This window comes from Vulpes lagopus, chromosome 8 (assembly GCF_018345385.1).
Source record: "Vulpes lagopus strain Blue_001 chromosome 8, ASM1834538v1, whole genome shotgun sequence".
Classification (NCBI taxonomy): domain Eukaryota; kingdom Metazoa; phylum Chordata; class Mammalia; order Carnivora; family Canidae; genus Vulpes; species Vulpes lagopus.
In genome coordinates, this window is record NC_054831.1 from 123,890,942 (window position 1) to 123,918,830 (window position 27,889).

The 27,889-nt window shown below is 53.8% G+C and overlaps 1 protein-coding gene across 1 annotated transcript in view; it reads left to right on the forward strand.

Moving 5' to 3' along the window:
• The first annotated feature begins 2,304 nt into the window (after positions 1 to 2,304).
• The window catches only part of RUNX3 (RUNX family transcription factor 3), a 59,599-nt gene continuing 34,014 nt past the window's right edge, over positions 2,305 to 27,889 (forward strand). The window contains exon 1 of the mRNA XM_041768322.1: positions 2,305 to 2,409. Within this exon, the coding sequence (XP_041624256.1) occupies positions 2,352 to 2,409 (58 nt within the window). The 5' untranslated portion in view covers positions 2,305 to 2,351. The remainder of the gene's footprint in view (positions 2,410 to 27,889) is intronic.

Genomic DNA, 27,889 nt, shown 5'->3' on the forward strand with positions numbered 1-27,889 from the left:
GGCCGTCTGTCCTCCCATGTGACGGATGCTTCTTTACCTGTGCCTACTCATAACAGACCCCAAATTGCGTCACGGAGACTGGCAAGGAAACCATGCTTCCCGTGCCCTCACCCGCTTGCCTGTCCCTCTGAGAAATGTGTTATCCCCATTTGACAGGGAAGGAAACTGAGGCCCAGAGAAGGGAAGTGTCTTGCCCCAGGTCTTGCAACTGGGATTCAGCAGAGCTGAGAGTGGGACTCAAATCTGCCTCTAGAACCCTGTGGCTTTCACCATAAACCTGCTTCCTCCCTGGACAAATTACAACCCACCACCACTACCACCACCCACTCGCCATTGAGGAACAAAAAGACTGAACCTTCATGGGGTTCCAAAGGAGGCACAAGCAGCTGAGTTTCCAAGGGCCGTACTGCTCCCTGGTGACCAGTGTGGCTGTGGGTGGGAACAAGTCTCTGTGGGGCCTCGGACAGGCCCCTCCTCCTCCTCCTGGATGCCCCCCCTGCTCCACGTTGGCCTACAGAGACCACCGCGTGTGCGAGGATGGTTCCTGGGGCCGGCTCCACGCTGAGGCCTCCTGGGAGAGGCCAGGGGCAGTGCCCAGGAAGCAGAGGGCTTCCTGAAGTCTCCGGACTGAGCTCAAGGGCACTGCAGGGTGCTGTGGTATTACAGCTGAAGCCAGGCTGGTCAATCAGAGGCTGGCGTGCTAATCCCACTCACAATACTCTGTGGCCTTGCACAAGCTGACTTCAACATCCTGGCCTCAGTGTCTGACCTATGAGATGGGCGAGTAGAGCTTACAAGGGAAACGGTGAAACCACCACCCTCCCTCGCCCCCGACCTGCCTGGGCTTCTGGGGACAGAGTATAGGATTGAATCACTTTCCATGTCTTTTCTGCTTCTAAGTCTCTCTGAGCCTTGAACCCTCTGGGACACAAAGGATTCCAAAAGTGCCTTGATAAAGGATAAGGCAGGGGGGTGTTCAGGGAGGTGGGGGGACAGCCGTGAAGGCAAGGGAAGCCCAGGCCCACTAAGCTAAAACGAAAAACCCCAACAAGATGAAAGTGGCCCAAATGAGCAAAGGGCCTTGAATGCCAAGCTCAGGGCTCAGAACCCGAGCTCTGCAGAGGGCTCCTTGGCACAGACGGCCCGGCTGCCAGCCTTCACGGGGGAGGCCTCGGTGGGCAGGCTGCACTGGGGCGTGAGCGCGGGTGATGCCACTCCATGTGTTTCCCTTTGTACTTGATCCCAGCTGCCATAAAATCCCCCTGAAGTGCCACACATGTGGACGCTTCTCCCTGGCAGCAGCGGTGGTGGACCACGGCAGGGTGTCAGCCGCAGCCCGGGGGCGGGGGGGCGTGGAGGGGAGCCCCACCACCCGCTGGTGGGTCTGGCCAGGGCCCTCGGGGCTCCCAGCCCGCCCAGGCCAACACTGGCCTTAATTAAAAATGAGTCTCCTACAGGATCCAAACCACCGCCCGGCCACCCCCTCCAACTCTCTCAGTTCTGCTCCCGGGCCGCGTGCTGAGGCCAGCCCCACAAATAAAAGCCACCACTTTTCCCCCCCCTCTCTTTCTCTTTCTTTCTCTCTCTCTCTCTCTCTCTCTCTCTCTCTTTTTTCTCTTTTCCAAAAAGAGAGAGGCAGCCACAAAATCTTCTAAGAGGCCGTGACGTCACCGCCCAGGTGACCACAGCCCAGCCAATGGGCCAAGGCCGCGAGCTGCCTTCTTGCATCCTGTGAGCTGAGGTTGGGTTGACACTGTGAAGGCCTGGTCCCTCAACCACAGAACCACAAGGCCAGGCCCTCAGCCGCCTTCAGGGCCCTGCGCGGGAGCTGGTTGGCTCTTGGTCCTCCCCACCCCCGGGCCGCCCTCGCACCCACTGGAGCCCGGGCTCTGTTGGGGGTGAGGCTCATTCATTCATTCCCCGTGGCGCTGATGTTGGGCCTGGCTCTGCTCTCGCTGCCCTGCGAGCTCCTCCGCCCTGGCTGCTGAAGGCCCCTTCCCGCCATCTAATGATACACTCTGCATACGCTTCTGTTGAAAATTTGTGGCTAGACATTCCTGTGGGACTGGGAATCCAAATTCTTGGGTACAAACAGAAACTTACTTTCCTTGGGGATTTTTTTTTTCTCTCTCTCGCTCACACACACACACTCTCGCGTTCTTTCCTTTTTTCTTTTTCGTAGCAATAGGGGAAAAAAAAGAGACAAAACAAAAAAACAAAAAGCGACACCACTACCCACCCCCCACTTTTATTTTCAAAAGTAGCTAGGAAAAAATAAAACAACAGCCAACCAAGTCAATCCCAAGCCAACCCCCTGAAGGTCTGATTTCTCGCCTTCCTCAGAGAGGGGCATGGCATCGAACAGCATCTTCGATTCCTTCCCGACCTACTCGCCAACCTTCATCCGCGGTGAGTAATGACTGCCCAGGGCCCTGGGCTGATCCTTTTGGGTGGGGAGCTGTGGCCAGGCCCCGGACCGCGTCCCTCCACCGACCACCCTGGCTGCCTTCAAGTGCGTGGCCTGCCTACCTAAATCTGCTGACTCCTGAAAGCTTGAGGTGGGAAGAGGGGTTGGTGGCCTCCGTGGTCTCCTGGGGTGGACTTTTGTGGGACTTTTACCCTCAGGTGGTGGAGACAGTAAGTGGTTGGGGGGGAATGGATGCCCTAAGACCTCAGAGGCCGACCTGGAAGGCTCCTGGGGTGGAGAGGACATGGAGAGTCTTCCTGTGACCTGAGGCTTCCTGCCTAACTGACGGGGCCCTCGGGCCCTCGGGCCCTGCAGCCCCAGCCCCTGGCCCACCCGGAGAGCTCAGACCCTCCACCTGAGCTCAGGCAGACGGGGGCTCTGGGACATGCTCAGTTCTCCCAGAGCCAGGCCAGCTTCTGTCAAGAGCCACGGATCTGCAGATCTTTCTGAGGACTTCTCCCAGACTTTCCAAAGTCCTCCTGGGCTGAGGGAGGCAGAGGGAGGAGAAGGTGGCTACAGGCTTTTGTCGACAACTTGCATAGCTCTGGGGTGCTCTGAAACTGGGTAAGCATCGGGGGCGGGGGGAGCAGGCCTGCAGAAGGTTTACAGACTTGGCCACAGGTTTTGGGTGGGGGGAAGAAAGTGTTTCTGCGTGGCTTTTGCCTCTATTCATGGCCTAGAGTGACCCAGATGTTTGGGCTACATCCCTCAACAAGGATAGGGTTCCAGGATCCCCCACTTGGAACCTCTGATGGAGGCTGGAACCCAGGGGGAGAATTTTCCTGCCTCTGCCTGGCTTTTAGGGCTGATGCGCCCTGGCCTCAGACAACCCCCTGCTGCCTTCCTTCCCCCCCCCCCAACCCCTGCACCCACTCTGCTCACCAGCAGGAGTCCAGATGGGGCTGTGGCACCTGAAATTGGGAGTCAGGAGGCCCTGAGCTTGAGTCCCAAGTCAGTGGCTACCTTGCCAGCCACCTTAGGCAAGTAATGTCACCTCTCTGTGCTCCAAACGGAGGCCCCCCAGGCTGTGACATTTGGGTTGTCTGAGGCTGGGGATAGGCTGTGTATGAGGGCAGTGCCACTGCGTTATACACGGAGACAGGGTCTCTTCCAGAATAGAGGGGCCGGATGGGATCTAAAACCCCAAGGGTTAGGGGGCTGGTGTCGCCTTGTCTCAGCTGAAGTGCGCAGCTGAGACACAGAAGTTGGTCCGATTGTCTGCCTTTCTGTCCATCGGCCAGTCCCACCGCTGACCAACCGAGTGACTCCGAGCCAGTCCTTGGGCGGCCAGCTCTGGGCAGGGACCGGAGCACGTTTAGGCGCTTGTTGTTTAAAGGTTTCTGCGAGGGCTTCTCTGAGGTGGGGCGCCTTCCTCCTCCCTGGAGGGAAGCTGAGGCAGGCTGTCTGGGGGCAGATGGGAACTGAGTGGGGGAGGAAGGGGGGCTGCCGTCCCCGAGGCGGATGCACTCCCGCCAAACCTGGTTGTGGCTGGTGACAGGCAGCAGCCTCGGGTCTGGGAGCTGACAGCCGTGGCTCCTTCCTTCAAGCTGCTCCTATTATAACTCTATTCCCTTTGTAGTCCCCGGAGCTAATTAAAGGCAGTCTGTGGCAAGAAAATAAGAGTTTATAAAAACCATTTGCTGGGTCTTTGTAATCTGTATTTCTCCCTCCGTGAGCAAGATGGGGAAATGTAGTGTTTAAAACAAAGGAATTTGGGGAGACGGGCCTAAGGAGCTGCCACCTAAGATGGGTTCCTGAGGCCACAGGGCCGGAGAGATGGCAGACGGAGCAACAGGGGGAGCGAGAGGAGAGCGGGTGGCTTTGGGCTCAGTGTGTGCCCAGGAGGCTGATTCCTGGCCAATAGGGACACAGATATGCTTTGTGAGCCAGGGTCCTCGGGGATGGCTCCATGTCCGGGGGCTGAGGCGTCTGTCCATACCCTGTCTGACTGACCCCTTCTCTCCGGCCCCGCTCTGTCCACCGTGTCTGCTCGCAGCATACTTGCTTTGGGGGATCTGTCTCCCAAACCTGTCCCCCGAGATTTGCAGGGCCGCAGCTGCCGATTCTATCCCCAAAGAGGTCCAGCCTCTGGGTTGGATAAAATACTGGGATCCCCACTGCCCCACGCGGGGTTTTTAACCTGTTCTGAACCACAGATCTTTCTAGAGCCTCAGGAAGTCCCTAGACTTCTTTTCAGAATCACATTCAGATGCATAAACCCAAATCCAGAGGCCGATGCAGGCAACCAAATCTATGGCAATGCGGGAATCCAACTATAAAAAAAAAAGCAAGCGGTGAGGTTGTGGCCACGTGCCTCTGTCATGACATACGGAGCGCAGAGACCTTGGGTGATCGGTATCGGCCACCACACAGTGGTGAGGAGCGTAAATGGCTTTTCCAGATACTCTGTGACAGCCCTAACGACACCGAAGAACACCTGCGACTTGTGGGAACAATGTCATGTGTTCCCACCCCAGGCCACAGATGTCCTGAATTCAGTGCAAGTGGGAACTCCAGGCCGACTGCCCCAGTCCCTCTGCAGGGGGGCTCAGGATGTTGCCACCCCCACCCCTGGAGCTTTCAAGCACAGGGATTCCCAAATCCAAAACGCACCTCAGTTCACTCTGGAGAAGAGGTCTGGGCAGAGGGTGGAGAGCCATTCCATTCCCACTGTGAAGTAGAGGGTGAGGAGGAAAGAGGACAAAAGGGACCCCCCCTGGGCCCCCAGCAATTCTCCATTCTTCTTCTTCCTCCTCCTCCTCCTCTCCCTCCTCCTCCTCCTCCCCTCCTCCTCTGCCGGGGACCAGCCCCCGGACAAAGGGTATTTATTCCTCTCTTTGACAAATGGAGACTCTGAGGCCTCATGGCTCTGACTCAGACATACGGCATGACCATGGGCAAGGCTCTTCCTCTCTTTGGGCCTCGGTCTCCCCATCTGGCGAGCACAGGCAACGGCCTTGAGGACATCCAAGGGCCCATCCACAGCTCCATGGAAGGCCAGCACCCTTGTCCTAAACTGCCCGTGAGGCCCTTCTCTGGGGCACCCCCCTCGTAGCACATCCCTTGACCTACCCACGCAGGCAAAAGCACTCCCCTTGGGGACACTGAGGAAGCGTTCCCTTCTGGGGAAGAGACTGAGGAAATGGGCCTGAACTGTAACATGTGGGATTTAGGAGACCCTGGGGAGGCAAAGGTTTCCATTCATCCAGTAATTCCACAAACGCTTATCAAGGAGTAGAGGTGGAGATTCAAGCTGGGGCTCTGGAATCGGACGTTGGCCCTCTGTAGCCTCAGGCAAGTCCTTTCGCTTCTCTGTGCCCGTTTTCTCATCAGTAAAGCGGGGATGATGATTCCACCAAACTCACGGGGCTCTGGAGAGAATGAAACGAGCAGGGAGCCCGGCACAGAGTCCACGCCCCATAAATGTCCTCATTCTTAGAAGTTCCACGAGCCTGGTCTTGGCTGGGATCTCGGATACAAGAGAGAGACTGGGTCAGGCTCTCGGCCCTTGAAGAGCTCAAGGTCAAGGTGTGGAAAGAGATAAGTAAACTGGAAATTGTACTGGGGTGTGATCAATGTTTTAAGGGGGTGGGGGGATGAGGGGTCTAGCCCACCCCCGGGGGAAGGAAGCACAATTCTCCCGGAGAAGTGGCACTCAGGCTGGGTCTTGCTGGGTGAAGAAACAACAAAGGGGGAGAAGACATCCCAGGAGGGAGAACAGCCTGGGCCAAAGGTGGAGACAGGAATGAGATGACCCTGGGCACCCCCACCCACCCACCCACCCACCCAATGGCCAGAGCGAGCGGAAGTGCTGAAGTGGACGGACAACCTGTCTGTCGGGCCTCCAGTCTGTCGGGCCTCCAGTCTGGCCACGATTCTCTTAGCAATGGTTGGGTAGTCGGAGGGTAGCTCCTCCCCTGAAGACGCCTGGGAGAAACGGAAAATGGCCTCTCGGGCAGGAGGAGGCCCATGTGGAGGCAGGGGGCGGACAAAATGGCGCCGGGCAGACCTAGCCCGGATGGTCTGACTCAGAGGTCACCGGACAGGGAGGAAGCTGCCCAGACCAGGGAGGTCAGTCGCCGTCCTTTCCTAAGCTCTGGGCAGGAGCCAACAACAGGGGATTCTCCTGGTTTTTGCACTGAAAGCCCCAAACCCCAGGCACCGCAGGACAGTTGGTCACCCTGAGTGCTGCGCCCATGGCAGCCGCCCCCACCTGCCCCCCCAAGCCTGGGAGATGAACAGGGTAACCAGACGGACCGCCAGCCATCCCGCGCCCACTAGGGTGCTTACCTGGCGCCACGTCTGCTAGGCCCCTTTGACGGTGGCTCCTGAGGCCGCCCTGCACACACCCGTCTCCCCAGACCACCCTGGCTGTCCAAAGTGCCCCCCAGGGAGACATTCCTGGGAGCCCCCCACCGGCCGCAGGGTCTGGGCTGGCATGAGCCGGCCCCACACAGTGGGACTGTGTGTCCAGGCCTTACCCACGCCCACTACGGCAGCGGGCGGCCCCCAGCGGCCCCACCGGTCACATAGAGGGCCCATTGACGCCTGGGCCTTGAGGCTTGAAGTGGCCGCATCAAAGCTGAGGCTTGCTTGGTTACCTGAGGGAGTGGGGGGAGTGTATGGAGAGGAGGGGAGCAGGGGGAAGGATGCCCCTGGACAACAGGCCCTGAAAACCTGACCTTCCAGAAGGCTCTGAGAGGCAGAAGAGAGCAGCAAACTCTGACCCCAACCTGGCCCCTGAGCCAGCTCAGACTACTCAATAGGTGGGGAAACTGAGGCCTGGGCTCAGAGTTTGCCTGGGCGCTGGAGCAGGGCAGCAGCTGATACATGAGTCCCTATGCCCGTCTCCATCTCCCGGAGATGCCTCGTCTGCAGGCCCTCTCCTCAATCTACCTTTCAGAGTGTGCCCCGCCCCCGGGTACTGGGGAGTCTCACCCCATCTTCGAAACTGAGCTCAAACACCCCCTCTGCCAGGAGTCTCGCCTGGGACCACCTGCAACCACCAAGGAGCCCTGGCCTCCTCCAAGCTCTCAGCCCCAGGGTCAGCCTTGGTGCCCAGCATCCTGCCCTCCTTGGTGGAAGTAAGGGGAAGGCAAGAGGGAGGGAGGGAGGAATAGCTTTAGCCCCCAGCAGAACTCAGGCCCTCTGACATTGGCCTTGAGCACCGCCCCAGAGCAGCCCCCAGCCCACCCTGTGCGAGGGAGGACGCTGGGTATAGGAGGCCCGGGGTGGGAGCAAGTCCCATTGGTACCTGGAGAAGTCACAAGAGCCAGAAACAGGAGCCAGTGCAGGCAGATTTTGGAGCTGGCAGACAGAGAGTGCCACGTCCTCATTTTATAGATGGGGGAACTGAGGTCCAAAGGGGCGTCTGGTCTTGTGGAAGGTCGGATTCAGCAGCAAGAAGCCAAGTTTTCTTGTCCACCCAGTGACAAACCTTCCGCCTGGCACGTAGCTGAGGAGTCCGACTGACCAGGTGTGAGCTGTTCTGTAGGGAACACGTTAACGCACCTCTCTGAGCCCAGGTTCCTCCTCTGTGGGCTGGGGCTGGGAGCACTGACCTCCAGGGGGGCTTCCACAGAGTGAATGGGACGGGCCCTGGAGCCCTGCGTGCGGCTGGTGGGCAGCAGGGCTCACTTAGAGTCTGTCTCCGGCTGGGCTTGGCCACTCGCTGCGCCTCCACGGTAGATGTTCTGACGTCTGGTTTTCTCAGTGCTGGAGAGGGGTAAGGAGGAGGAGACCATAGAGGGACTATGAGGCCCCTTGTCAAGGGCTCTCTGGGAAGGTGGTGGGAAGGGGACGTTCTTTCAGGACAGGGCAACATGACATGTGGTGACCAGCCCAGGCCGCAGCCAGGCAGTGCCACTTCCTCACTGTGTGGCCTTAGATGAAGTGCTTCACCCCTCTAAGCTCAGTTTCCTCATCTTTAAAATGGGGAGAGCAAGCAGTAGCCAATTCAAAGCTTGCTGGGTGGATTCAATGAGAACATATGTTATGTGCTTAACGCGGGGTCTGGTGCAGAATCAAGCCGTCCATAAATGCTAGAAATTATTGCTCTTCAATCCCCCACTCCCCACCCCTATCCATCCTCGGCGAGAGCCTGTCTGACTCTAAGCAGAATAGGGAAAGTGAGACAGCTGCTTGTCTCCTCTCAAGGCTCAGCTTCCTGGCTGCCCACTCTGGGTCCTTCCCCTGTCCCCTCCAGGCCTTGGGAGTGCCCTGCTCCACCCTCACTCACCCCCCACTTGTGGAGAAGGACCACCCAGCGTTTCTTGCTAAATGGGTGGAGGAAAGGGAGGATGAATGGGCAAGTGATTGAATGAACCAGGACTGACCAGCATGGGAGGTTTCCAAGGGGCCTCCTCACTTCCCCCTTTGCCGTCTGGCTCATTCTTTGAAACGCTTGCTTGGTGGGAGCCTGAGCACTCCTGTCCAATCGCACACCAGCGTGAAGTTTTAGGTTCCTCTTTGGGGTTTTCTTTTGCGTCTGGGAAGTGTTTTTGGCAAAAGGTTCAGACTTACGTGTGGGCGGAAAGGGTGGATGCCCATAACTTACAATTTGCAGGGTGACCAAAGTCGGTCCCCCTCAAAACATCCTTCACTGTGTGACCTGGTGACTAAAATTCCACCTTGGGCACTCAGCCCGGGGTGCCCATCTGGGTCCCTATAGTCACCATACTTTAGCAGCAGTGAGTCCACCTGGTCTGCTCACCTTTGTTTATTGTGCTTTATTTTTTATGTTTTTATTTATTTAGAAAGTCTCTGCACCCAATGTGGGGCTCGAACTCACAACCCAGACATCAAGAGTGTTATGCTCCACTGCCTGAGCCAGCCAGGTACTCACTTTTGCTTAGAGGAGAGAGGTGGCAGGTGCAGAGCGAGTGGAGAGTATTAAGGGAACGCAAATGGAAAACAGGGTGAAATGTTAGGGGGTGGGGAGAAGAAAGGTCCATTTTGGTGGCCTGAAACTCAACTTGCTTGGGTGCTCTGTGGCTCAGCACCAATATCCCACAGCCCCAGGAAGGCCCCGCCACCCTGAGGATTTCCCTCAGTGGACCTGAGTCCTGTCCCTGCCCATGGAGGGGAGGCCTCCAAAGCCCCTCCCATGGTTCTGCACACCCTCATATCTTAGGAAGCTGTGTCAGGTCCAGGAAATTCAAGAGAGGAGCCCCACGTTAGGGGCAGTAGGGGGCCCCAGGGAGAGCCTGTTTCCTCCTATAGAGCAGCCAAATTCCTTCCAAAGAGGAAAGGAAGCCACCTCTGAGAACCAGGCAGCTTTTAGAAAAAAAGACTGGAAGTAAACCACTAAAATGTCATAGTTAATGCTACATGGCACAATTATGGCAGGGAGGCTTTGTCACTAATCATTTGGTGATTGCCTGTTTTCTAAACCTTTAAACACTGACCTGGGCTTCCTGCTAGCCGAGGCCTCACTAGCCACCCCCCTTCTCTTCCTCTCGAAAATCACAGTGTCTGTCATCTTACTCCAGGGTCCTACCTCTATAGGGTATAGAGGAAGGGTCTGCCCTGGGCTGAGCAGAGCTGTGCATACAGCAGGTGCTCAGGAAATGCTTGTGGCCTTTGTTGTGGTCCCAATCTGCAGTTTTCCCGGAATGCCCAGGACTTGGGATGGGATGTGGACCAGTTGGTGGTGTTGATCTCCCAACGGACATTTACTGAGTATCGATTGCATGCATGTCACACACCGTTCTAGGAACTGAGGATATAGGAGCCAATAAGAGGCAAAGATACCCATCCTCCTGCACCCAGTGTCCCAGTGATGAGGGCAAAGAGTTTGCCTCTGCAAAATGCCCCAGTGAGATAAGCCAGCACCCCTCTGGCCTATGCCCTTCCTATCAATGTCAGCCCCCTAGGATTTCCATAAATGCTCCCATGACACCATTAAATCTTCATCAAAGCTATCCCCACCTCTGTTGCAGAAATGAGTAAATGAACAGACTCAGCGATGGCCTGATGAAAGTAGTATTTAGGAGGAGAAGGCAATGAGGAAGGGATACGGGAGCCACATTTGTTGATGACTTACTGTGTGCCAGGCGCTGTGGCGGTTCCTTTGCAAGGGTGTCTCATTTCACTTCATCTCTACAATAATCCATGTGGTAGGGGTATTATTATAAATGGGAAAACTAGGCCCAGGAAAGGGACGGGACTCACCCAAGGACCTGTAGCTGGTAGCTGGTGAAGCTCAAACGCATGTAGATTCCGTCTGACGTCAAAGCCAGCCCAACAAAGCTCTTCCTTCTACCTGGCAGGCATCTATTCTTCCTCAAGGCCTGGACTCACCATCTCCATGGAGCCCTCCTTGACACCCCAGGCAAAGTGATTCATATCCTCTTCTATGCAGCCAACGCACCTCTAGGTCCTTCTCAAATACTTCTAGAAGACTTCGCAGTATGGGTGGAGTCTGAGATGAGCAGGTCTGGGAAGGAAGGAATATTGGTGGTCCAGGCAGACTTAATGGTGTAGGCTAAGGAATGGAAGAAGGACCACATAGAAAGGGTTTCTTAGAGATGGGAGTGCTTAGGGTCTTGAGGAGAGGTTGTAGGACAAGAGACTAGAGGGGAGGTAGGCTGGGCCCAAAGGTCGGGTATGGCATTTGGCGTGCAAGGACTCTAGGCAGGATCCAAGCTAGGCAGTGATGTGGGATAGGACATCCCATGATGCACTGGGCCGCCTCTGAAATAGGCCAGTGTTGACGTGCTCCTTGAGCCCATGTACGTGTGTGAACAGAGACCACAGGGGCCCTCCCGCACCCACTCATAAGCCCTATTTTTTGTCACTCTCTAGACACACATCTGAGAGACCAAATCATACTTGTTCTCAGGCACGTAACGTGAGTGCTCCATGGAAGGGCATGTCTGTGGTCTGCTGAGGACAAGGGCCATGGTTCAGAGTAGTCAAAATGCGACCCATCTAGGGGAGAATCCCAGCACTCATGCCGGCGACACAATTTGCAGGGCACAGCCCAAAAGGAAAACGCAGGGCCCCTTGCAAAATTCATTAGGGATTTCAGGATGGCAATCACAGAACATTAAACCCAGCGTGGGGTTCTCCTAAGCAAGGCTCGATGACTGCATGGCTTATGGGCCCAAGAAGCCAGCCCCGCCTACAACAGTCCTAGGCTGGGAGGGCCCTGGGCCTAAGAATAAACCTCTGTCTGCCTTTCCTTCTTTTGTCTTTTATTCCTTGAACTTGTGCAGCCTTCCACTCTTCATGAGTCTACAATATAAGAAATAACAATAATAAATTAAGCCTAGGGTAAGATCATACCTTAAAGATTTTATTTTTTTTTAAAGATTATATTTGTCATAAGAGACACAGAAAGAGAGGCAGAGACACAGGCAGAGGGAGAAGCAGGCTCCCTGAGGGGAGCCTGATGTGGGACTCGATCCCAGGACCCCAGGATCACGACCTGAGCCAAAGGCAGACACTCAACCACTGAGCCACCCAGGTGCCCCCATACCTTAAAGATTTTAAAAGCAGCAAGAGCATTAGGGAAAACATGAATTCATCAACATCCCCACCCCACCTGCCTCTTATGTTGTATATCTCCTAGGAAATTTAAAAAAAAAAAAAAAACCACTATGATGTCAACACCCAAAGAAAACCACTCTCATTTGATCTACTTCCTTCCAGACTATTTTTCCCTGTGTCTGGTTTTTGCCTCTTCCCTCCATGGGTTGAGGCCATGCAGACCCATGCCACATAATCAGGAACCTCATCAGGAATGTTAATAATCAGTATGCGTGTACATCAGGCTCTGTCTAGGAGGAGTCTAGAGTAGCTCTGTCCAACAGAACTTTCTCTGATGTTGGAAATGTTCTATGTGTGTGCCGCTCATTGCGGCATGAATGCCTGCACAGGCCGAACTGAGAATGTGCTCGCCTAGTTCACAAGTAGCACAACTGAGGGACTGAATTTTTTATCTTATTTCATTTTAATCATTTTAGTTTAAATAGCCCCGTGGGGACCGCAGCTATCCTGTTGGACCACGCAGATGTAGAGGAGCGGATGCCCGACTGCTAACCCAGCTTATCTCTTGGAATGAGATTATGGACTTTTTCTTTTCCCAACATGTTTGAACAATCTTATTATACTCCATTCGCATGGATTGCTTTTGTCATCAGAAAAAAGCTACTAAAGATTTTTAAGTTTGTAATACATTCAATGTATGGGGGGGAAACACTTTAGATTTTTAAAAGCAAATCACTGGGGAAGATTGATTCTGGCAGAATGAGATCTATTTTTACTTTTCCTATCAATGTTCAGAAAAAGAACGTGGGGTTTAGAATCAGAAGCTGTGGGCTTATCTCCGGGATCCGCCACTTATTGGCCACTTAACCTCCCTGAGCCTCAATTTCCTCGTCTGTAAGATGGGGATATTGATGCTTCTGACTTCCCCTGGCTGCTGTGGGGACTGAATCGGGCAGTGAAGGTGAGGGCACAGGGGACCAGTGGATCAGGGAAGAGCTTTAGTGCAGATCATTTCTGCAGGGGTGTAACCACGCGTCTCTGTGAGGGGCATTACTCACAGTTCTCGCTCGGCTCTGCCTGCCATTTCCTAGAAACCAGGAAATGAGGGGGGCATCTCCCACCGTGTGTTCAGCAGATGTTGTCAGGTGTTGAGCAGAAATAAAGGGGCTCTGTGACCAAACAAGACTGGGGAGGGCTGTATCAAACAATGTTCAACAGAGGATTTTGCAGGACTTTTCAGAGCCTTTAATATGCTAATGAACACAGGCTCCTCCTCAGTCTGGTGTGCTGAGGAGCCCACTTTGGGGTAAACTACTCCAAGGGAGATTTTGCATCTACCCTGGCTACAGGCCCCATGGGGGGGGGGGGGGCAGGGATTATTTTTACAAGGACAGAAGAAATTGTTTAAGACTTGAAAGAGAAATTAGCTGGGTCCTCAATGCAAAAAAGAAAAGTACAAAATTGGGATTAATAAATGCAAAATTGTCTAGAAAATGGAATTATACCAATTCTCAACTCCTAAATAGTTAGAATATTAGCAGCAAACACTTACACACAGCTCTTCCTGATGCCAGGCACGACATGCTTTACATATCTCTGTTCATTAAATCCTCACAACCCTATGAGATAAATGCTATAATTAAGTCAGCTTTATAGATGAAGAAACTGAAGGCCAGAGAGGTTAAACCACCTGCCCAGATTCACCCAGCTGGGGTTCCACCCGCAGGCATCTAGAGCCAGTGCACCTCACCACAGCACCATAGCTATGAGCTCACCAAGGTTTCCTCCATCGAGGAACATTCCTTTGTTTCCATTGGTCCCCTTCCTGGGAAGGGCTGGTGGCACTTCCACAAGCCCCACCCATCAGAACCAGCTCTGCCACATTCTTGCTGGGTGAGTCAAAACTGGGCTTCAGTTTTCTCATCTGAGAAATGGGCCAGTTGTCATACGAGGACCAAAGAGGGGAGGTTCGTAAAGCACAGTTGCAGAGTCCACTCAGAAAGCACTTGATGTACGGTGGCCCTGGCTCCCACCAGTGCATAGATGGGGAACTGAGGCCCAGAGGGAGCCTGGACTCTGGCTCCCCACAGATGGCCGAAGCTGAGCTTGGAAAGCTCTCCAACAAGCCAGGCCCAAGTCACGTGGCTAGCCCAGTCCCCACGTGGCCCAAGCAAATGGCTTCTTTCTCATCTGGCCGGGCTTTGGGTTATCCTTCCCATAATGGCATTACGAGCACTTTGGTGGGGGCCTCTCCCTCTGGGTTCCTCTCCCTGGGCCCCTAGCCTTCCTAGGGGTCCCTCCCACCCAGTGCAGCATCACTCGATCCAGCATCATGTCCAAGCCTACTGGCCTGGGCATCTTGCAGAAGTCCCCTGGAATTCCCCTCTCAGGTGCCCCATGCGGGGTGGGGTGGGGGCACAGGCACACAGACAGGCCTCTTCCCCTGTTTACAGACCCCCACGCTTGCCTGGTGGTACATTCCTCTGCCCTGAGTCACCTCTGAAATTGACTGTGCCAGAACAGGGCTCGACACTTTACATACGTCCCTGCAAACGTTCACAACCCTATGGACTCAGAGTGTTCGTCTGTGTTTTGTGGAGGAGGACGGCGAGGCCTAGAGAAGTGAAGGCACTTGTCTAAATTCACGTAGCTTATACGCGGTATAGCTCAGGTTCAAACCCAGGCTCTGCCCAGCCCTTCCACAGGCACAGCCTGGGGCAGAAAAGGCAGTTCCTGAATACATGTGATGTGCTACACACCCCACACTTCCTCTGCACCCCTGCAGGCAGGGGCTTTGTTGCTGGTGAGTGGCTAACCCTCATGTCTGAGCTGGGTCCCTCCCGCAAGCAGGGCCAGCTTCTCAGGCTCCAACCCAAGACGGGGACATAGGGCTCCGAGATCAGAAGGGGACCCCACACTTGGGTTAATGCTCTGCAGCTGCCATCTTGAAGTTCTTAATAATTTTATCTTCGGATTTGTGCTTTGTAAGTGAAGTTGGATGAGACAGAGGTGCATGTGGGGACTTGGCACCTAGGCTCAGTGCTGCCCACCCTGTGGGCAGTGATGTGGGTATGGGGAGGGCAGGTGCACATGACCCATACATACATCAAGGTTTGGGGGAACCCGATGTCTGTGAGGGTCCCCATGTCCAAGGGACTGCAACAATAAATAGAAAATACAGGCATCATGACAAGTCAGAGATATCATGGAAGAAAGCCAAGAGGTTTTTTTTTTTTCTGCTTTTTCAACAGGGGCCCTATATTTTCATTTTCCACTGAATGCCATAGAATAGGTAGCTGGCCCTGCCTGAGGATTGGGGGGACATGTGGGGCCCCCAAAAATAGAGCACACGTGGCAAGGGAGCCCAGACTAGACCTACCACGTTGCTTTTGTCCTCGTGAGAGGAGGAATGATAGTGTCTCCTGGGGCGTCCTGGGCTTTATCAGGAAGAGAAGACCCAGTTCAAGGGCCTGGGGACACACAAGCCCTTCCAGTGGCTGACCTGAGTTGGGAAATGCCGCGTGGGGCTGCTCAGAGGTACACACCAGCTCAGACTCCCAGGGTGGCCCCATAGCCTGAGCAGAGACTTGCCTCCTAGCTAAGGCAAGAGGAGACCTGGGCTTCTATGCCCTCCCTGGTTGGGTCAGGCCCCAGGACAACACTCAGCCCGAGGCCCCAGGAGACACTCGAGCCCAAGCCCTTGGCCCAGAATAGTGGACAGTGGGCTGGTCATACAGGCACCTCACCTGGGCATTTAGACACATGGTGGCTGATAAAAGCTCATAGGGCCCCTACTGACTTGGGGGAGGCAGGACTCTGGCTTAGTCAGTGACCACCTGAACTTGTGATCAAGCTCTGGTCATGGTTGGGGCTCGGTTTGGGACCATTTAGGAGGTTCAGATTAGGGCGTTGTCTATCTTGTTCACAACCGAGCCCCCCATGCTAGGCCTAGATCTAACTCATAGGATGGGCTCAGGAAATAGAGCTGAAGGAATGAATGAGCAAACACAGTCTGCTCAGGGAGCCGAACCATGGACACTAAGAGGACCTGCACTTTCCAATCAGCCAGATCTGGCATCTTTGCTCCGCCGCTCACTCCCCTACCCTATGGCTAGTTACTCTCCCTCTTGCTCAGTTTCTTCATCTGCTCAATGGGGAGAATGACAGGACAGAGAATTTACTAAGACAGTATTTCAAGTGCTCAGCTCTGCTCGCAGCCCATGTGAAACGCTCAGCGTGTGAGAATTAATACTATATTAAGAAGCCCGCAGACCTCTACCTCCTCAAAGATGCTCAAAGTATTCCCTCTGGCTCTCAGATTTCAGGCTTCAACGTTTTTTGGGTATTTTTCTATATTTCCTAATTGTTTCCAGGGTGGCCATGTCATAGCTGACCCTTGAACAACATAGGTTGGAACTTCGAGGATCCACCTATATATGGATTTTTTTTCTCCCATAGACACAATACAGCACTGTAAAAATATTTTCCCTTCCTTATGATTTTCTGGATAACATTTTCTTTCCTCCAGCTTATTTTATTGTATAGAATACACGTGACATACAAAAAGTTAATTGACAGTTTATGCTATCAGTAAGGCTTCCGGTCGATAGTAACTGAATTTCGGGGGAGTCAAAATTTATATGTAGATTTTTATGTACTGCACAGGGGTCAACACCCCCACCCCTCACCATTGTTCAAGGGTCAAACCAGCTGTATCACGGGGGTAGAGGTGTGTTGCGTGAGGGATCCAATCAATGCTGTGTGTGAACAGCGCTGTTTTAAAGACAATAAATGAATGGAGGCAAGTCAGAGTCAGCTTCTGGCAAATATTCCCTGGGGTCCCAGCCTACAGAGGCCCTAAGAGCATTTGGGCCCTGTGCCCTCCAGGGCATGCACCCCTGCCCTGGGCCCCTCCCCCTCCCCCACAGGCATTCAGCCTTCAGGTCAGACCAGCACCGGTATGGGTTCCTGGTCGGACGCCTGGGTGTGGTGGGGCCCCTGTCACAGCTCAGCAAAGCCCCACCTCCACCTTAGGCACCCACGCCTGTGTGCGCATGACCCCCACCCCACACTCACTTACCCCCACTGTGCACACAGGAACATGCACATGCTCACACAGGCAGACATACAAGAGGGGCCACACCCACTACAACAGACACCCCGACTTTTCAGGAACCCTTGCCCATGGGGACCAAGGGACACCTGGTAATGTGGTCTGAGGGAGGCCGCAGGGGGAAGCTGCTTCACCCCTACCCAGACTGGTCTTGCTTCTCTGGCCAGGAAGTCCCTCCTCTTCCTGGGAGTCCCCAGACACCTGCCAATGGCCCCAGTCCCCTGGGCTGGTGCTTGAGGGATGAGGCCTCACGGAACCTGGGACCGATGGGACAGGGTACAGGCTCTGGCCCGGAACAAGGTTTCCCGGCTAGGAGAGGCCTCAGAGATGCCAACAGGGGACCCATCAATTGACAGGTGGGGAAACTGAAGCTGAGAGAGAGAGGTGCTGCCCAGGGTCCCCAGGAAGGTGGCAGTGGAGGAGGTGGCCCAGCTCTGTGGAAGCGCACAGCAGAGGTAGCAACAAGGAGGGCTGGCTCTGGGCGTTTCAGCTTCCCATGCATCTCACTAGGGCCATGTGGGGATCTTCCAGCTCCAGCACTCTGATCTTCTGGGAGCTCTGGAAGGTTTCAGGGAGCTCCAGGTGAAGTCCACACAGCTCCCTGGGTGGTAGGGGAAAGAGGATGCAAATAGGAAGGGGCCCTAGGGACCTGGGTTAACCCCCTGAACTCATTTCTGGCCTCTTCTTCCTGTGGGGTCAGTTAAAAAATAGCCTCCCATCTGCCAGGGCTGGGGCGGGGGGGAGTTAGGGGGGCAGGCTCCATCTGGGCCTGTCAGGTCCCCCTAGCCCAGCCTAGTACTCAGACCTGCTCACTCCAACACCACCCCCCACTCCCAAGACTAGGCTTTGCTGTCTGGTGAGGTGGCCCATCTGCCCAGTTCTTTCTCCCTTTGACTCAGCACTGAGCATCACCACCACTCTGCTGAAGCAGCCTCAAGCCCAGGGGGCTGTCATATGAGTCTTTGCTCGCCCATCTTACAGATGGAGACCAGGCACAGTGGAGTCAGGACATAGGACAGGATCTGGCCACCAGCTTTTAGGCCACAGCTTGCTTCCCAGTGATGCTGGACTGTGCCACCCTCGGGGAGCAAGCAGCAGAAATAGTGGTGCAGGGTCTTCACATCCCCAGATTACAAAGCCCACAGTTCCCTGGAGCAGAATCTGCGGTCTACATGAGTGTGGCTCCTGGCGGGTGGGGCAGTCAGGCTCACCTCAGGCGGATCCCAGGTGCCCTGTTTCCCTGCTCTGTGACCTCAGCCAAGCCACTTAGCTCTCAGACCCTCAGGATCCTCATCTGTAAGAGGAGACACAGCCATCCTCTGCCCTCGAGAGTGATTGTGAGGACACACTGAGATGCACAGACCTGGTACATGGTGAGCTCAGGTAGCGAATTATTAACAAGCATGAGGTCTACACACGCCCGAGGTCACAAGCACCCTCAGATCGTGGTCATCTGTGAGGCTATTCTGGTTGGAACTGATTATCTGGGATGGAAACCATAAGCCTTAGACCATAATGTAGACAAATGGCTGAATAAATGGGTATTTCAGCCCAGTGGAACAGGCTGGCTCAGAACTGGTCCTCAGGGAGGAAGCTAGGATGGGGCTAAGCAGTGGATACCGGGGTGTTCCCAGCAGTGTCTTCATAACAAATGCAGAAACACCCGAAAAGGCTGGCCAGGAGGGAACACTACGGTGGTCCAGCTGGGGGAGTGGGGGTGTCTTCACACTCCCCCCACCTCTCGTGCCACCCCATGCCGGACAGCACAGACACATGCCCTGCCGATGGGGAGAGGATTCAACAAGCGGGGCAGGAAACGCACACAACGTGTTGGTGCGCTTCAAAAGCAGGTTGAAAGCAGCATGTATTATGTGTTTCCAATGTTAGAAAAGAAAAGAAGGAGGTGGGGGGAGGTGAGAAAAAATTAAATCTGTACATACAGTAGGAGTACCAGAGGGCCAAAAACCAAAATGTTAACAATTGTTCTGGGTGGCAGGATTATGGGTGGTTTTAATTTTCTTCTTCATAATTGTATTATTTTCCAATTTTTCTTTAATGAATGTGTATTATTCTTATAATCAAAAAAAAATGTGTTTTTAAGAGATGGGGCAGGGGGATTAGAAATTGCTCTTGTCCTTTCATAGACTTTAAAACTGAGGCCCAGTGTGAAAAAGATGGATATTCATTCATTCACTCATCCATCCATTCATTCCCTCACTCACTCATTCACTCATTCATCCATCCATCTATGTATCCATCCACCCATTCATCCATCCACCCATCCATGCATCCGTGTATCCATGCATCCATTCATTCTCAAATGCTTCTAGACACCTCCCTAGAGCCAGGCTCCAAGCCTCACAGCCAGAGCTGAAAGTGATCTGTCTCTGACCTCAGGGACATCACAGTCTGGGGGAGAAAAGGGCATGATGGTAAGTCTTTATGATGCCTTCAGACGAGGGGCCACAGGAATAGTGAAGAGAGAGGGGCCGAGGCCTCCCAGGAGCATCATGTCTGATCATCACTCCCTTCACGATGAGGGGAAATTAGGACAGGGCTTCAGAGCACAAGGAGGAGTTCTGGAGCCCCAGAATGGAGGCAGGTACCACTTGCAAAGGTATCACGGGCTGTTAGAGAGGATCTACTGTGTGTGGGGAAGTGTGTCAGGAAATAAAACTAGAATGTTCTGTGAGCCAGGTTCTTCAAGGGCTTTGAGTAGCCTGGCTGTGCCACTCAATGGTCATGGGACTCTGAGCAAGCTGCAAAACCTCCTGGGCCTCAGTTTCCTGGAAAATGAGCTAATGACCTCATCGGGTCATTGCAAGAACCCAGCAAGGCAACAACTGCAATGTACTCAGAGCAGCACCAGGTGTGTAGGCAGGGCCATAACATACTTTGCTTTGATTATTTGCTAGTATTTACACTTTACCCAGGAGGCATTCTGGAAACCCAAAGTATTCTTAAGCTAGAAATTAATATTAATTCATTCTTTTATGCATTTCATTCATTCGACAGATGCTTATTGAGACCCTCGTATGTACCCAACCACGTTTTTAGGCACTGGGGATAGAGTTGCCAGACCAAATAGGGGACACCCAGATTATCTGAATTTCAGACATATAAATAATTGCAATATTTGGGATACCTTTATGCCAAAAAAAATTGTCTGTCGTTGGTCTGAACTCCAACTTAACTGGATGCTCTGTATTTTTATTTGCTAAATCTGGCAACTCTAACTGGGAGTGCTGCATCAAGTAAAAAAAAAACAAAAACCCTACCCTCCCGAAGTCGACATTCCACAGGGGAAAAGAGACAGTTCATAAGTAGAGGCATAATTTATCAGGCAATGATGAAGGTGCCGAAGACGTATAAATCAAGGAACAGGGATATATTGATTCCCTCGTGCTGCTAAACCAAATTACCACAAATTTCATGGCTTAACACAACGCGCATGTATTATCTTACAGTTCTGGGGGTCACAAGTCCTGTGGCCATCTCACCGGGCTAAGATCAGATGCAGGCAGGGCCGCGTTTCTTTCTGGAGGCCGTGGGACAACCCATCTCCTCGCCTTGTTTGGCTTCCAAAGGTCACCCGCTTTCCTCTGCCAGTTTTCCATATCACATCATCCACTGACCATCGTCTCCTGCCTCCTCCTTCCACTTTCACGAAGACCCTTGTGAAAAACTAGGCCCACCCTGCTAACCCAGAGTAAGCTCCCCATCTCGAAGTCCTTAACCCTCATCGCATCTGCAAAGTCCACTTTACCGTGTAAGGTCGAATATTCATAGATTATGGGGCTTGGGATGTGGACATTTTGCAGGACCGTTATTGACCTACAGGGGCTCCTAGGAGGCCTTTCACAGGGTGGCAGGGACCTGAATGAAGTGGTGAGTGGAGCCAGGCAGACAGAATGTGAGTTGCTCTCCGAGGAGAGGGAACTGTATGTGCAAATGCCCTGCAGTGTGGGTACGATTGGTATTTAAGGACCAGCAAGGAAGCTAGTGTGGCTGGAGGGGCAAGTGGAAGGGGATGAGGATGGGGAGATAGAAGGGGTGCTGGTCATGCAGAATCCCAAAGGGCTGATTGATGACCCACCTCATGGCCCTCAATTCCCCAAGCCCTGTCCCTAATGCCATCTGTTCTGCTAAGCTGACAGTTGCTCCTGCATCGGAGAGCAGACTTCCTCCCAGAAGTCCTACAAGATTAGAAGGAAAGTTTCCCTGCAATATGAGGGATTCGAGTAACTATTTAAAATAACCTCCTGTGGGCTACCAGGAAACTGTTGGTTACCTACCAGAAAGGTTGAAAACAGGAGAGAAGAGGTCTTAACTGAGGGTCAAAGGGCCCAAGTGGCCTCGACCCTGCATTCGAGGACCAGCCAAGCTCTTGAGGGGAGTGGTGAGTCCTGACCTCAGCCACTGGCCATGCTGTGACCTCAGGAAGCCACGTCCCCTCCCCAGACCTGTTTCCCCCACATAAGGGAGTTGGACTCGAGGATCTTCAAGGTCCTCCCGGTGTTGACCAGCTGTGATCCCCGTACCCTAAGGCCCTCTGATTCTAGGGATCGTATATTCTAGGACAAAGCCCTCATAACTGTGTGGCCACAGACAGGTTACTTTCCCCTGCCGAGCCTCAGTCTGGGCAACTGGAGGTGGGGACGACTGTAAAACGTACCTCTGCGGGCAGGGTGATGGTGACAGTGACCGTGCCGAGCACACAGGGAGCACCCAATTAACATGAGCTCCAGTGACAAGGATTCTAACGTTGTCAGTCTTGGAGCCTCAAGTCTGTGACCCTGTCGCCAGGAGCCTGACATTTGCCGGCTGTGGGATTTCAAGTCTCCAGGACACCCCACCCCCGCCCCGACGGCCAGCGTGCCCCCAACGCCCTGGCCTCCCCCACGTGCTGGGTGGCATGCCTACCCCAGGACCACATGAAAAGCCATTCCCCCAGGGTGTCCCCACACCTGGGAAAACCGGCAGCCTGCCCGGCGCTGGCCCCGCCTGGTGGCTGGAACACCGGGCAAGATCAATGAACCAGGCTGGGCTCCCAGTGCAGCCACCTTGTTCCAATCAGGGCTGGGCGCCTTCCGCTCTGGACCCCCCACTCCCCCCCAACCCCCCGCCCAGCCCCGAGCTGCTGCCCCTCCCCGGCCCTGCCCAGCAGCCCACGTTTCCAGCCCCGTGACCCCTGAGAAACGGTGCCCACTGCCTGACTCCCCCTGGCTGCAGCCTGCCCAGACCTGGGCATTGGAAGGACAAGCTGGACTACGGGGCGGCCAGAGGAACACCAGGCCCAGGGCGGGGGCCAGCTCTGCTCCTGGCATTCGGGCATCAAGCCGTATGAGCCCCTCCCCCCCAGCCTCAGTTTCCTCAGCTGCACCTGGGGCTACCTCAATTCACCCCTCCTGGTTTTCAGGGCCCATTGTGAGCAAAGCAGAAGAGACAGAGGCAGGAAATGTTTTAAAAACTGTGGACATGCCCAGTACGGAGGAGGAGGGAGAAAGCAGGTAGGAGAAGCCAGTTCTCCCTTCATCTGTCTGGGTCCCTCTCTGCCTCCAGCTCTCGGCTCAGATGTCACCTCCTCTGACAGACCTTCACTAAGCACCTGCTCTAAAGTGCTGGTGACCACCCCCTCGCCCTACCCACCAACCCAGTCATCTTCTGCACCTTGGCCTTCGTCTGTTTTCTCCAACATCCCAAGACACTCTCAAATATTGGTGCGTTTATTTGTTTACCTCCTTGTTCATCTCCTGCCTTTCCTGCTGGAATCAGAGCTGCGTGGACCTCCATGCTGGTCTTGTCCAAACAGCCACTAGCACATAGGCTGTAGGTGCTCAATGAGTGTTTGCTGAGCTAACGAATCTATGCCTCCTCCCCGTCTGCTGCTCATTCCTCCTCTTCCTTTCCATCCCAGCTCCCCCCATAGAGCACAGGGCTCCCTGGGCATAGGACCTGGAACATCGTCCCCTGCACTCCTGGGGATGGGCCCAGGCCTCTGTGAGCTAAAGGAGTTTCACATCATCAGGCCCATCCCTGATTTAACTGCGGCCTGAAGATGGGGCAGTAAGAGGGCCCAGCCCTGACCCTAGATCTCTGTACTGTCTACAATCCCCTTGTAGAAGCCCCCTCAGGTGCAGCCAGAGACACACAGGTGACAAATGCCACATTCTTGCCAATGACAAACTCAGGCCAACAGCAAATGACAAAGAATGCCCAGTGTCTGAGCCTGTGGCCTAGACATGCCAGTAGGGGTTTATAAGCCTGTGCAAGTCTCTATTTGGCTCTGCCCACATCCTCAGCACCTCCCCGAGGGCCATGGGCCTGGTAGACCAGGAGGCTGATCTCCCAGGCCACACCCCCCAGCCCCAGCCATCCAGCCCTGCTGGCCTCTGGTCTCTCGGGGTCACCTGTGGTCCCAAGGCTGCTGCTCTGTCTTGCTTCCATGGTGTCTGCTTTCCACGCATCCAGGCCAGGCAGCACCAGGTGCTGGGTGCCAAGTTCAGCTCCCATGTTTACCCTCAGTGTGAACTGGAGTGAGTTACTAACCGTCCTGTGCCTCAGTTGTTCTAGTGTTATAATGGGGATGATGATGGGGGCCGAACACATAAGGTGGCCATGAGAATTAAATGATATAATGCACGCAAAGCATAGATAGCTTTAGTTATTATAATTGAGGGGCCCAAGGCCCTGGGATGAAGCTCCTGGGGTGAGCAAAGCACAATTTCAGAGTCAACGGATCTTGATTCAAATCCCAGCTCTGCTGCTTCCTGGCTCGGTCCAGGCGGCTTCCTCAGGGAAGTCTAGTTCCTCGCCCATAAAGTAGGCCCACTGACACGCATCTGGAGGACTACTGGTAAGATTTAAGTAGCTTAGTAGGGAGCGTGCTCAGCAGGGTCTGGGTACCCAGAAATGCCCCATTTGGGGTATTGCCATGAGGAGGATGGCTTCTAGGGCCAGCAGATCATTCGGCTGAGATTGAACTGATAGATGGGACAATCTGGTTGAAACCGTGATCTGGCTGAGAATAAACACTCCTCAGTTTTGACACACCATGGGCAGTTTTGCAACTGTATACAAATGTAGACATTTTTGTCCGTTTCTTTTTTAGAGAAACTTTGGGTGAGCAGAGCTTTTTCTATTTTTTACCTTTTGCCTTTCTTTTAGGATGTTTATTGTAAAATATAGTAAAGGAAGAGGCTATAAAACATAGATATTGTTTAAAGAATAATAATAAACAGACGTCCAGAATAAATAATAGAACAGAAGCCCCCGTAGCTGTGGCTTCCAGACCAGGACACCCAGGGTACCTGACAGGCTAAGGTGGACTAGGGAGTGAGAACAGGGGTACAAAACCAAGACTTGTATAGGGGAGAGCTGGGCTGGCAGGCAGGGACCTCAGAGTCAAATCCAGCTGCCAGGGAGCCTCCTGTGTGACCCTGAGCAAGTCTCTGATCTCTCCTGGATGTCAGTAGCCCCAGAACTGTCATATATTAACATGGAATTCTAAGGCAGCCCGAGTGGCTCAGCGGTTTAGCGCCGCCTTCAGTCCAGGGCGTGATCCTGGAGACCTGGGATCGAGTCCCACGTCAGGCTCCCTGCATGGAGCCTACTTCTCCCTCTGCCTATGTCTCTGCCTCTCTCTCTGTATCTCTCATAAATAAATAAAATCTTTTAAAAAAATAACATGGAATTCTAGAACACTGATGATGGACCATCCTCCTGAGGATCAAGTGTGGCCCAATGCACTTATCTCCCTGATGAGGTGTCTGATGCCCAGATAGGGAAGGGACTTATCCAGGGTCACCCATCAAGAAATAAGGGGACGGCTCCTCTGGAGCCAGCAGCCAGGTCCATGAGCCTTGGGCCTTACCCAGGTTATAGGTCGTGACAGTCTTTAGGCTCTTTTCAGCCCCAATTTTCTAGGATTCACTGAGGACTGGGACTCCTTTGAGTTGATCAAGTTACAAGGTGCAACTGTTTCCCCAACCAGTAAGGGTGGCAGAGGAAGGACTGGAGCATAAACGAGTAGAGGCAGCCGGGACTCCTGCTACATCCCAGGCCAGACTCGAGGCAGTGACCCACTGAGAGCTAATATATTTATATTTACGAGTGGAAGAAATAACCATAAAACCGGGGCACCGCCCCCTGCCCCCCGGCCCTGGCCCTCTGGGTGGATCCAGGCCCCTGTCACTACCGTACAGCCTGGTACTGAGTGTTCTACTAGCCACTGGGCACGCCTGTGAGCACCCTCACTTCTCTGGCCTCTGTTTTTCCTTCTGTTATATGAAAATTAAAAAAAAAAAAAAGCTTAACCACTTGTACTGCCACCTCCATGGACCATGTGAAGATGAAATATTGCAGAATATGGAGTGGTTAAGCCATTTGCTTTGGAGTAAGAGGGACCTGACTCTCAATCTAGGCTTCCTTGCCACGTGAAAGATTCTCTGAGCCCCAGCTTCCACATCTGTGCAATTCACGGGATTGTTTTGAAGTCTATCTCAGATAATGTGGGCAAAATAGGTGCTCGGAAAAACACTCCTCCCCAGGCCAGGGGAGGTGTTGCAATTGGCTGATGTGGTGGCTTGTGGGCAGGACCAGTTACATAATTGGGGGGGGGTGGGTGCCCAGCGCAAAATGAAAATGCAGGCCCTTTGTTCGAAAAGTCAGGATAATTTTGTGGCAGTGAGGGCAGAGCATGAGAGTGAGCAGGGGGCGCTTCTGCAAGCGGGACGCTGTACAACCGCACGGGTCACGGGCCCGGGAAGCCAGCCCTGCCAATGGGACAGGCTAGGGCAGCTCAAACCCAGCTCAGGTGGAGGGGCTGAGGGCCACCGCCTCTCCCCAGGGCCGCAGCTGGGATCAGGACTGCTGAGCCCTGCCACTCGGTGGCCACTGGAAGCAGCATAAAAGACCAACTGTTCTCCACCTCGTTATGCCCCGTTTTTATCTCATGCCATGCATACAGCACATAGTTGATTTCTTTCCGCAAAGGGCTGCGCTTTTTTTCTTTTCCAAGGGCGACGCTGGAAAGCCATGTGGCTTTTATTGCTGGCAGGAATGTCTGAGGCGTTCCTTTACCACCACATGAAATGGAGCCGTAATCTTCATCTGCGTAAGGCCAAAGCCCCCGGTCTCCTCCGAGCCATCAGCCTCTGAGATTAATTAGGGCTTCACAAGGACTGACTGTCATTAGGATCTTTTTGGGGAGGTGGAAAATCCCTAATGGGACTGGCTGGGCTGGGGAGCCACTGGGTGGGCGGTGGGGTGAGCAGGGCCCGCCACGGAGAGGAAGGCACCTTGGACCAGAGTCAAGGGTAAGTGGTGGGAGGGGGTTCCAGACTCTGCCCCTGGCCTAGGCTGTGACTCTGAACTAGACCCTTTCCTTCCCTGGGCCTCAGCTCTGCCGCCTGACAAATGGGAGATTTGGAAATGAAATCGCAGAGTCCAGTTGAGGGGCATCATCTGACATTATAAAATTCTGAATCCTGCCCACAATTCTCATGCCAGGATTCTAATTCTTTTCCACGACCATAACTTCAAGCATCGGACTCTGGTCGATGAGAACAGAGTGTGGGGCCAGGCTGCCTGGTTGGAATCCCAGCTCCTAGCTGCCCAGCTGAGTGACCTTGGGCAGGTTTACGTCTTCCCTTCTCTCATCTATAAAATGTGGATGATGACTGGATGTCCCCGATAAGAGTACTGGGAGGCGCAAATGAGCAGAAAGTGTGGGATCATGCCCGGCATGCCGGAAGAGCTTAACTGTTGTTGTCAGTAATGGTTAGCAGAGCTCAAGATTCTAATCCCGTGGTTCCAATTCAATTCCAAAATTTGGTTTCTGACTGGCTCCCATTCTTGCCATCTGATTAAGGTTTGGAGACATTTTGAACCTGAAAATCCTCCCGTCTTTCCTCCGTCATAGGGAGTACAAGAGATGACAGCCACTCAGAGGAGCTCTTTCCCTGCCTGACTGCCAGAGCTGAAGCCCCATCCTGGGCTGGGTAAAGAGTATGCCCTTCCCAGAACACTCCTGGGCTCTGAGTTACCCAGGTCAACCTCTTACCAGGCTCTGTTCCCCACCCCACCCCCACCCCGCACCCCATGGAGAATCCTCTGGTTTGATGACTCTGCCAGCAGGGAGCTCTGCACCCACTCATTGACATGGATCGAGAGTCTAAGGCGCTCTGACCAGCCAGCTGAGCAGAGATAGAGTCTGGACCAAGAAGCGCTGTTGAAAGAAGGGCCCTCTGGCTCTGGGGCCCAGGGTGGGCAGCTCTTCACTCCCTGAGCCTCAACTTCCCCATCTGTAAAATGGAGACTATAAAATACCCTGCAGAGGCATCGTGAGGGTTAGCAATAATCAAGGTAAAACTCCCAGCACGCAGGATTCCAACTAAGTAGGGCAATTATTAGTCATACACCCAAGGGCTTTACCAGAATTATTTCCCTGTTTCACAGATGACCAAAGCGAGGGCAGTAGGAAGACCAGACCCCTTGACGGGAGCCAACACCAGAGCCCACGTCCCCTGCTACTGATGAGGCCTCCCTCCCCTCACCTGGACAGGCTCATGCTGAGACCATCTCTCTCCATCTTTCCCTCTTGTCTCTCTAATTCCCCACGCTGAGTGCCCTCTCAGGAGGACCTACAGGGGAGTTGGGGTTGGAAGGGCCTGCTGGTTCCACACCTATGGCTGTTTCCCTAAGGCTATTCCAACACCACGGTGATAGTTAACGCTTATCAAGTGCTTCCAATATCTATATGCCGGCTCTTCCCAGTATTTTATTCAACCAGCGAGGGGGTACATAATCAGGTGGTG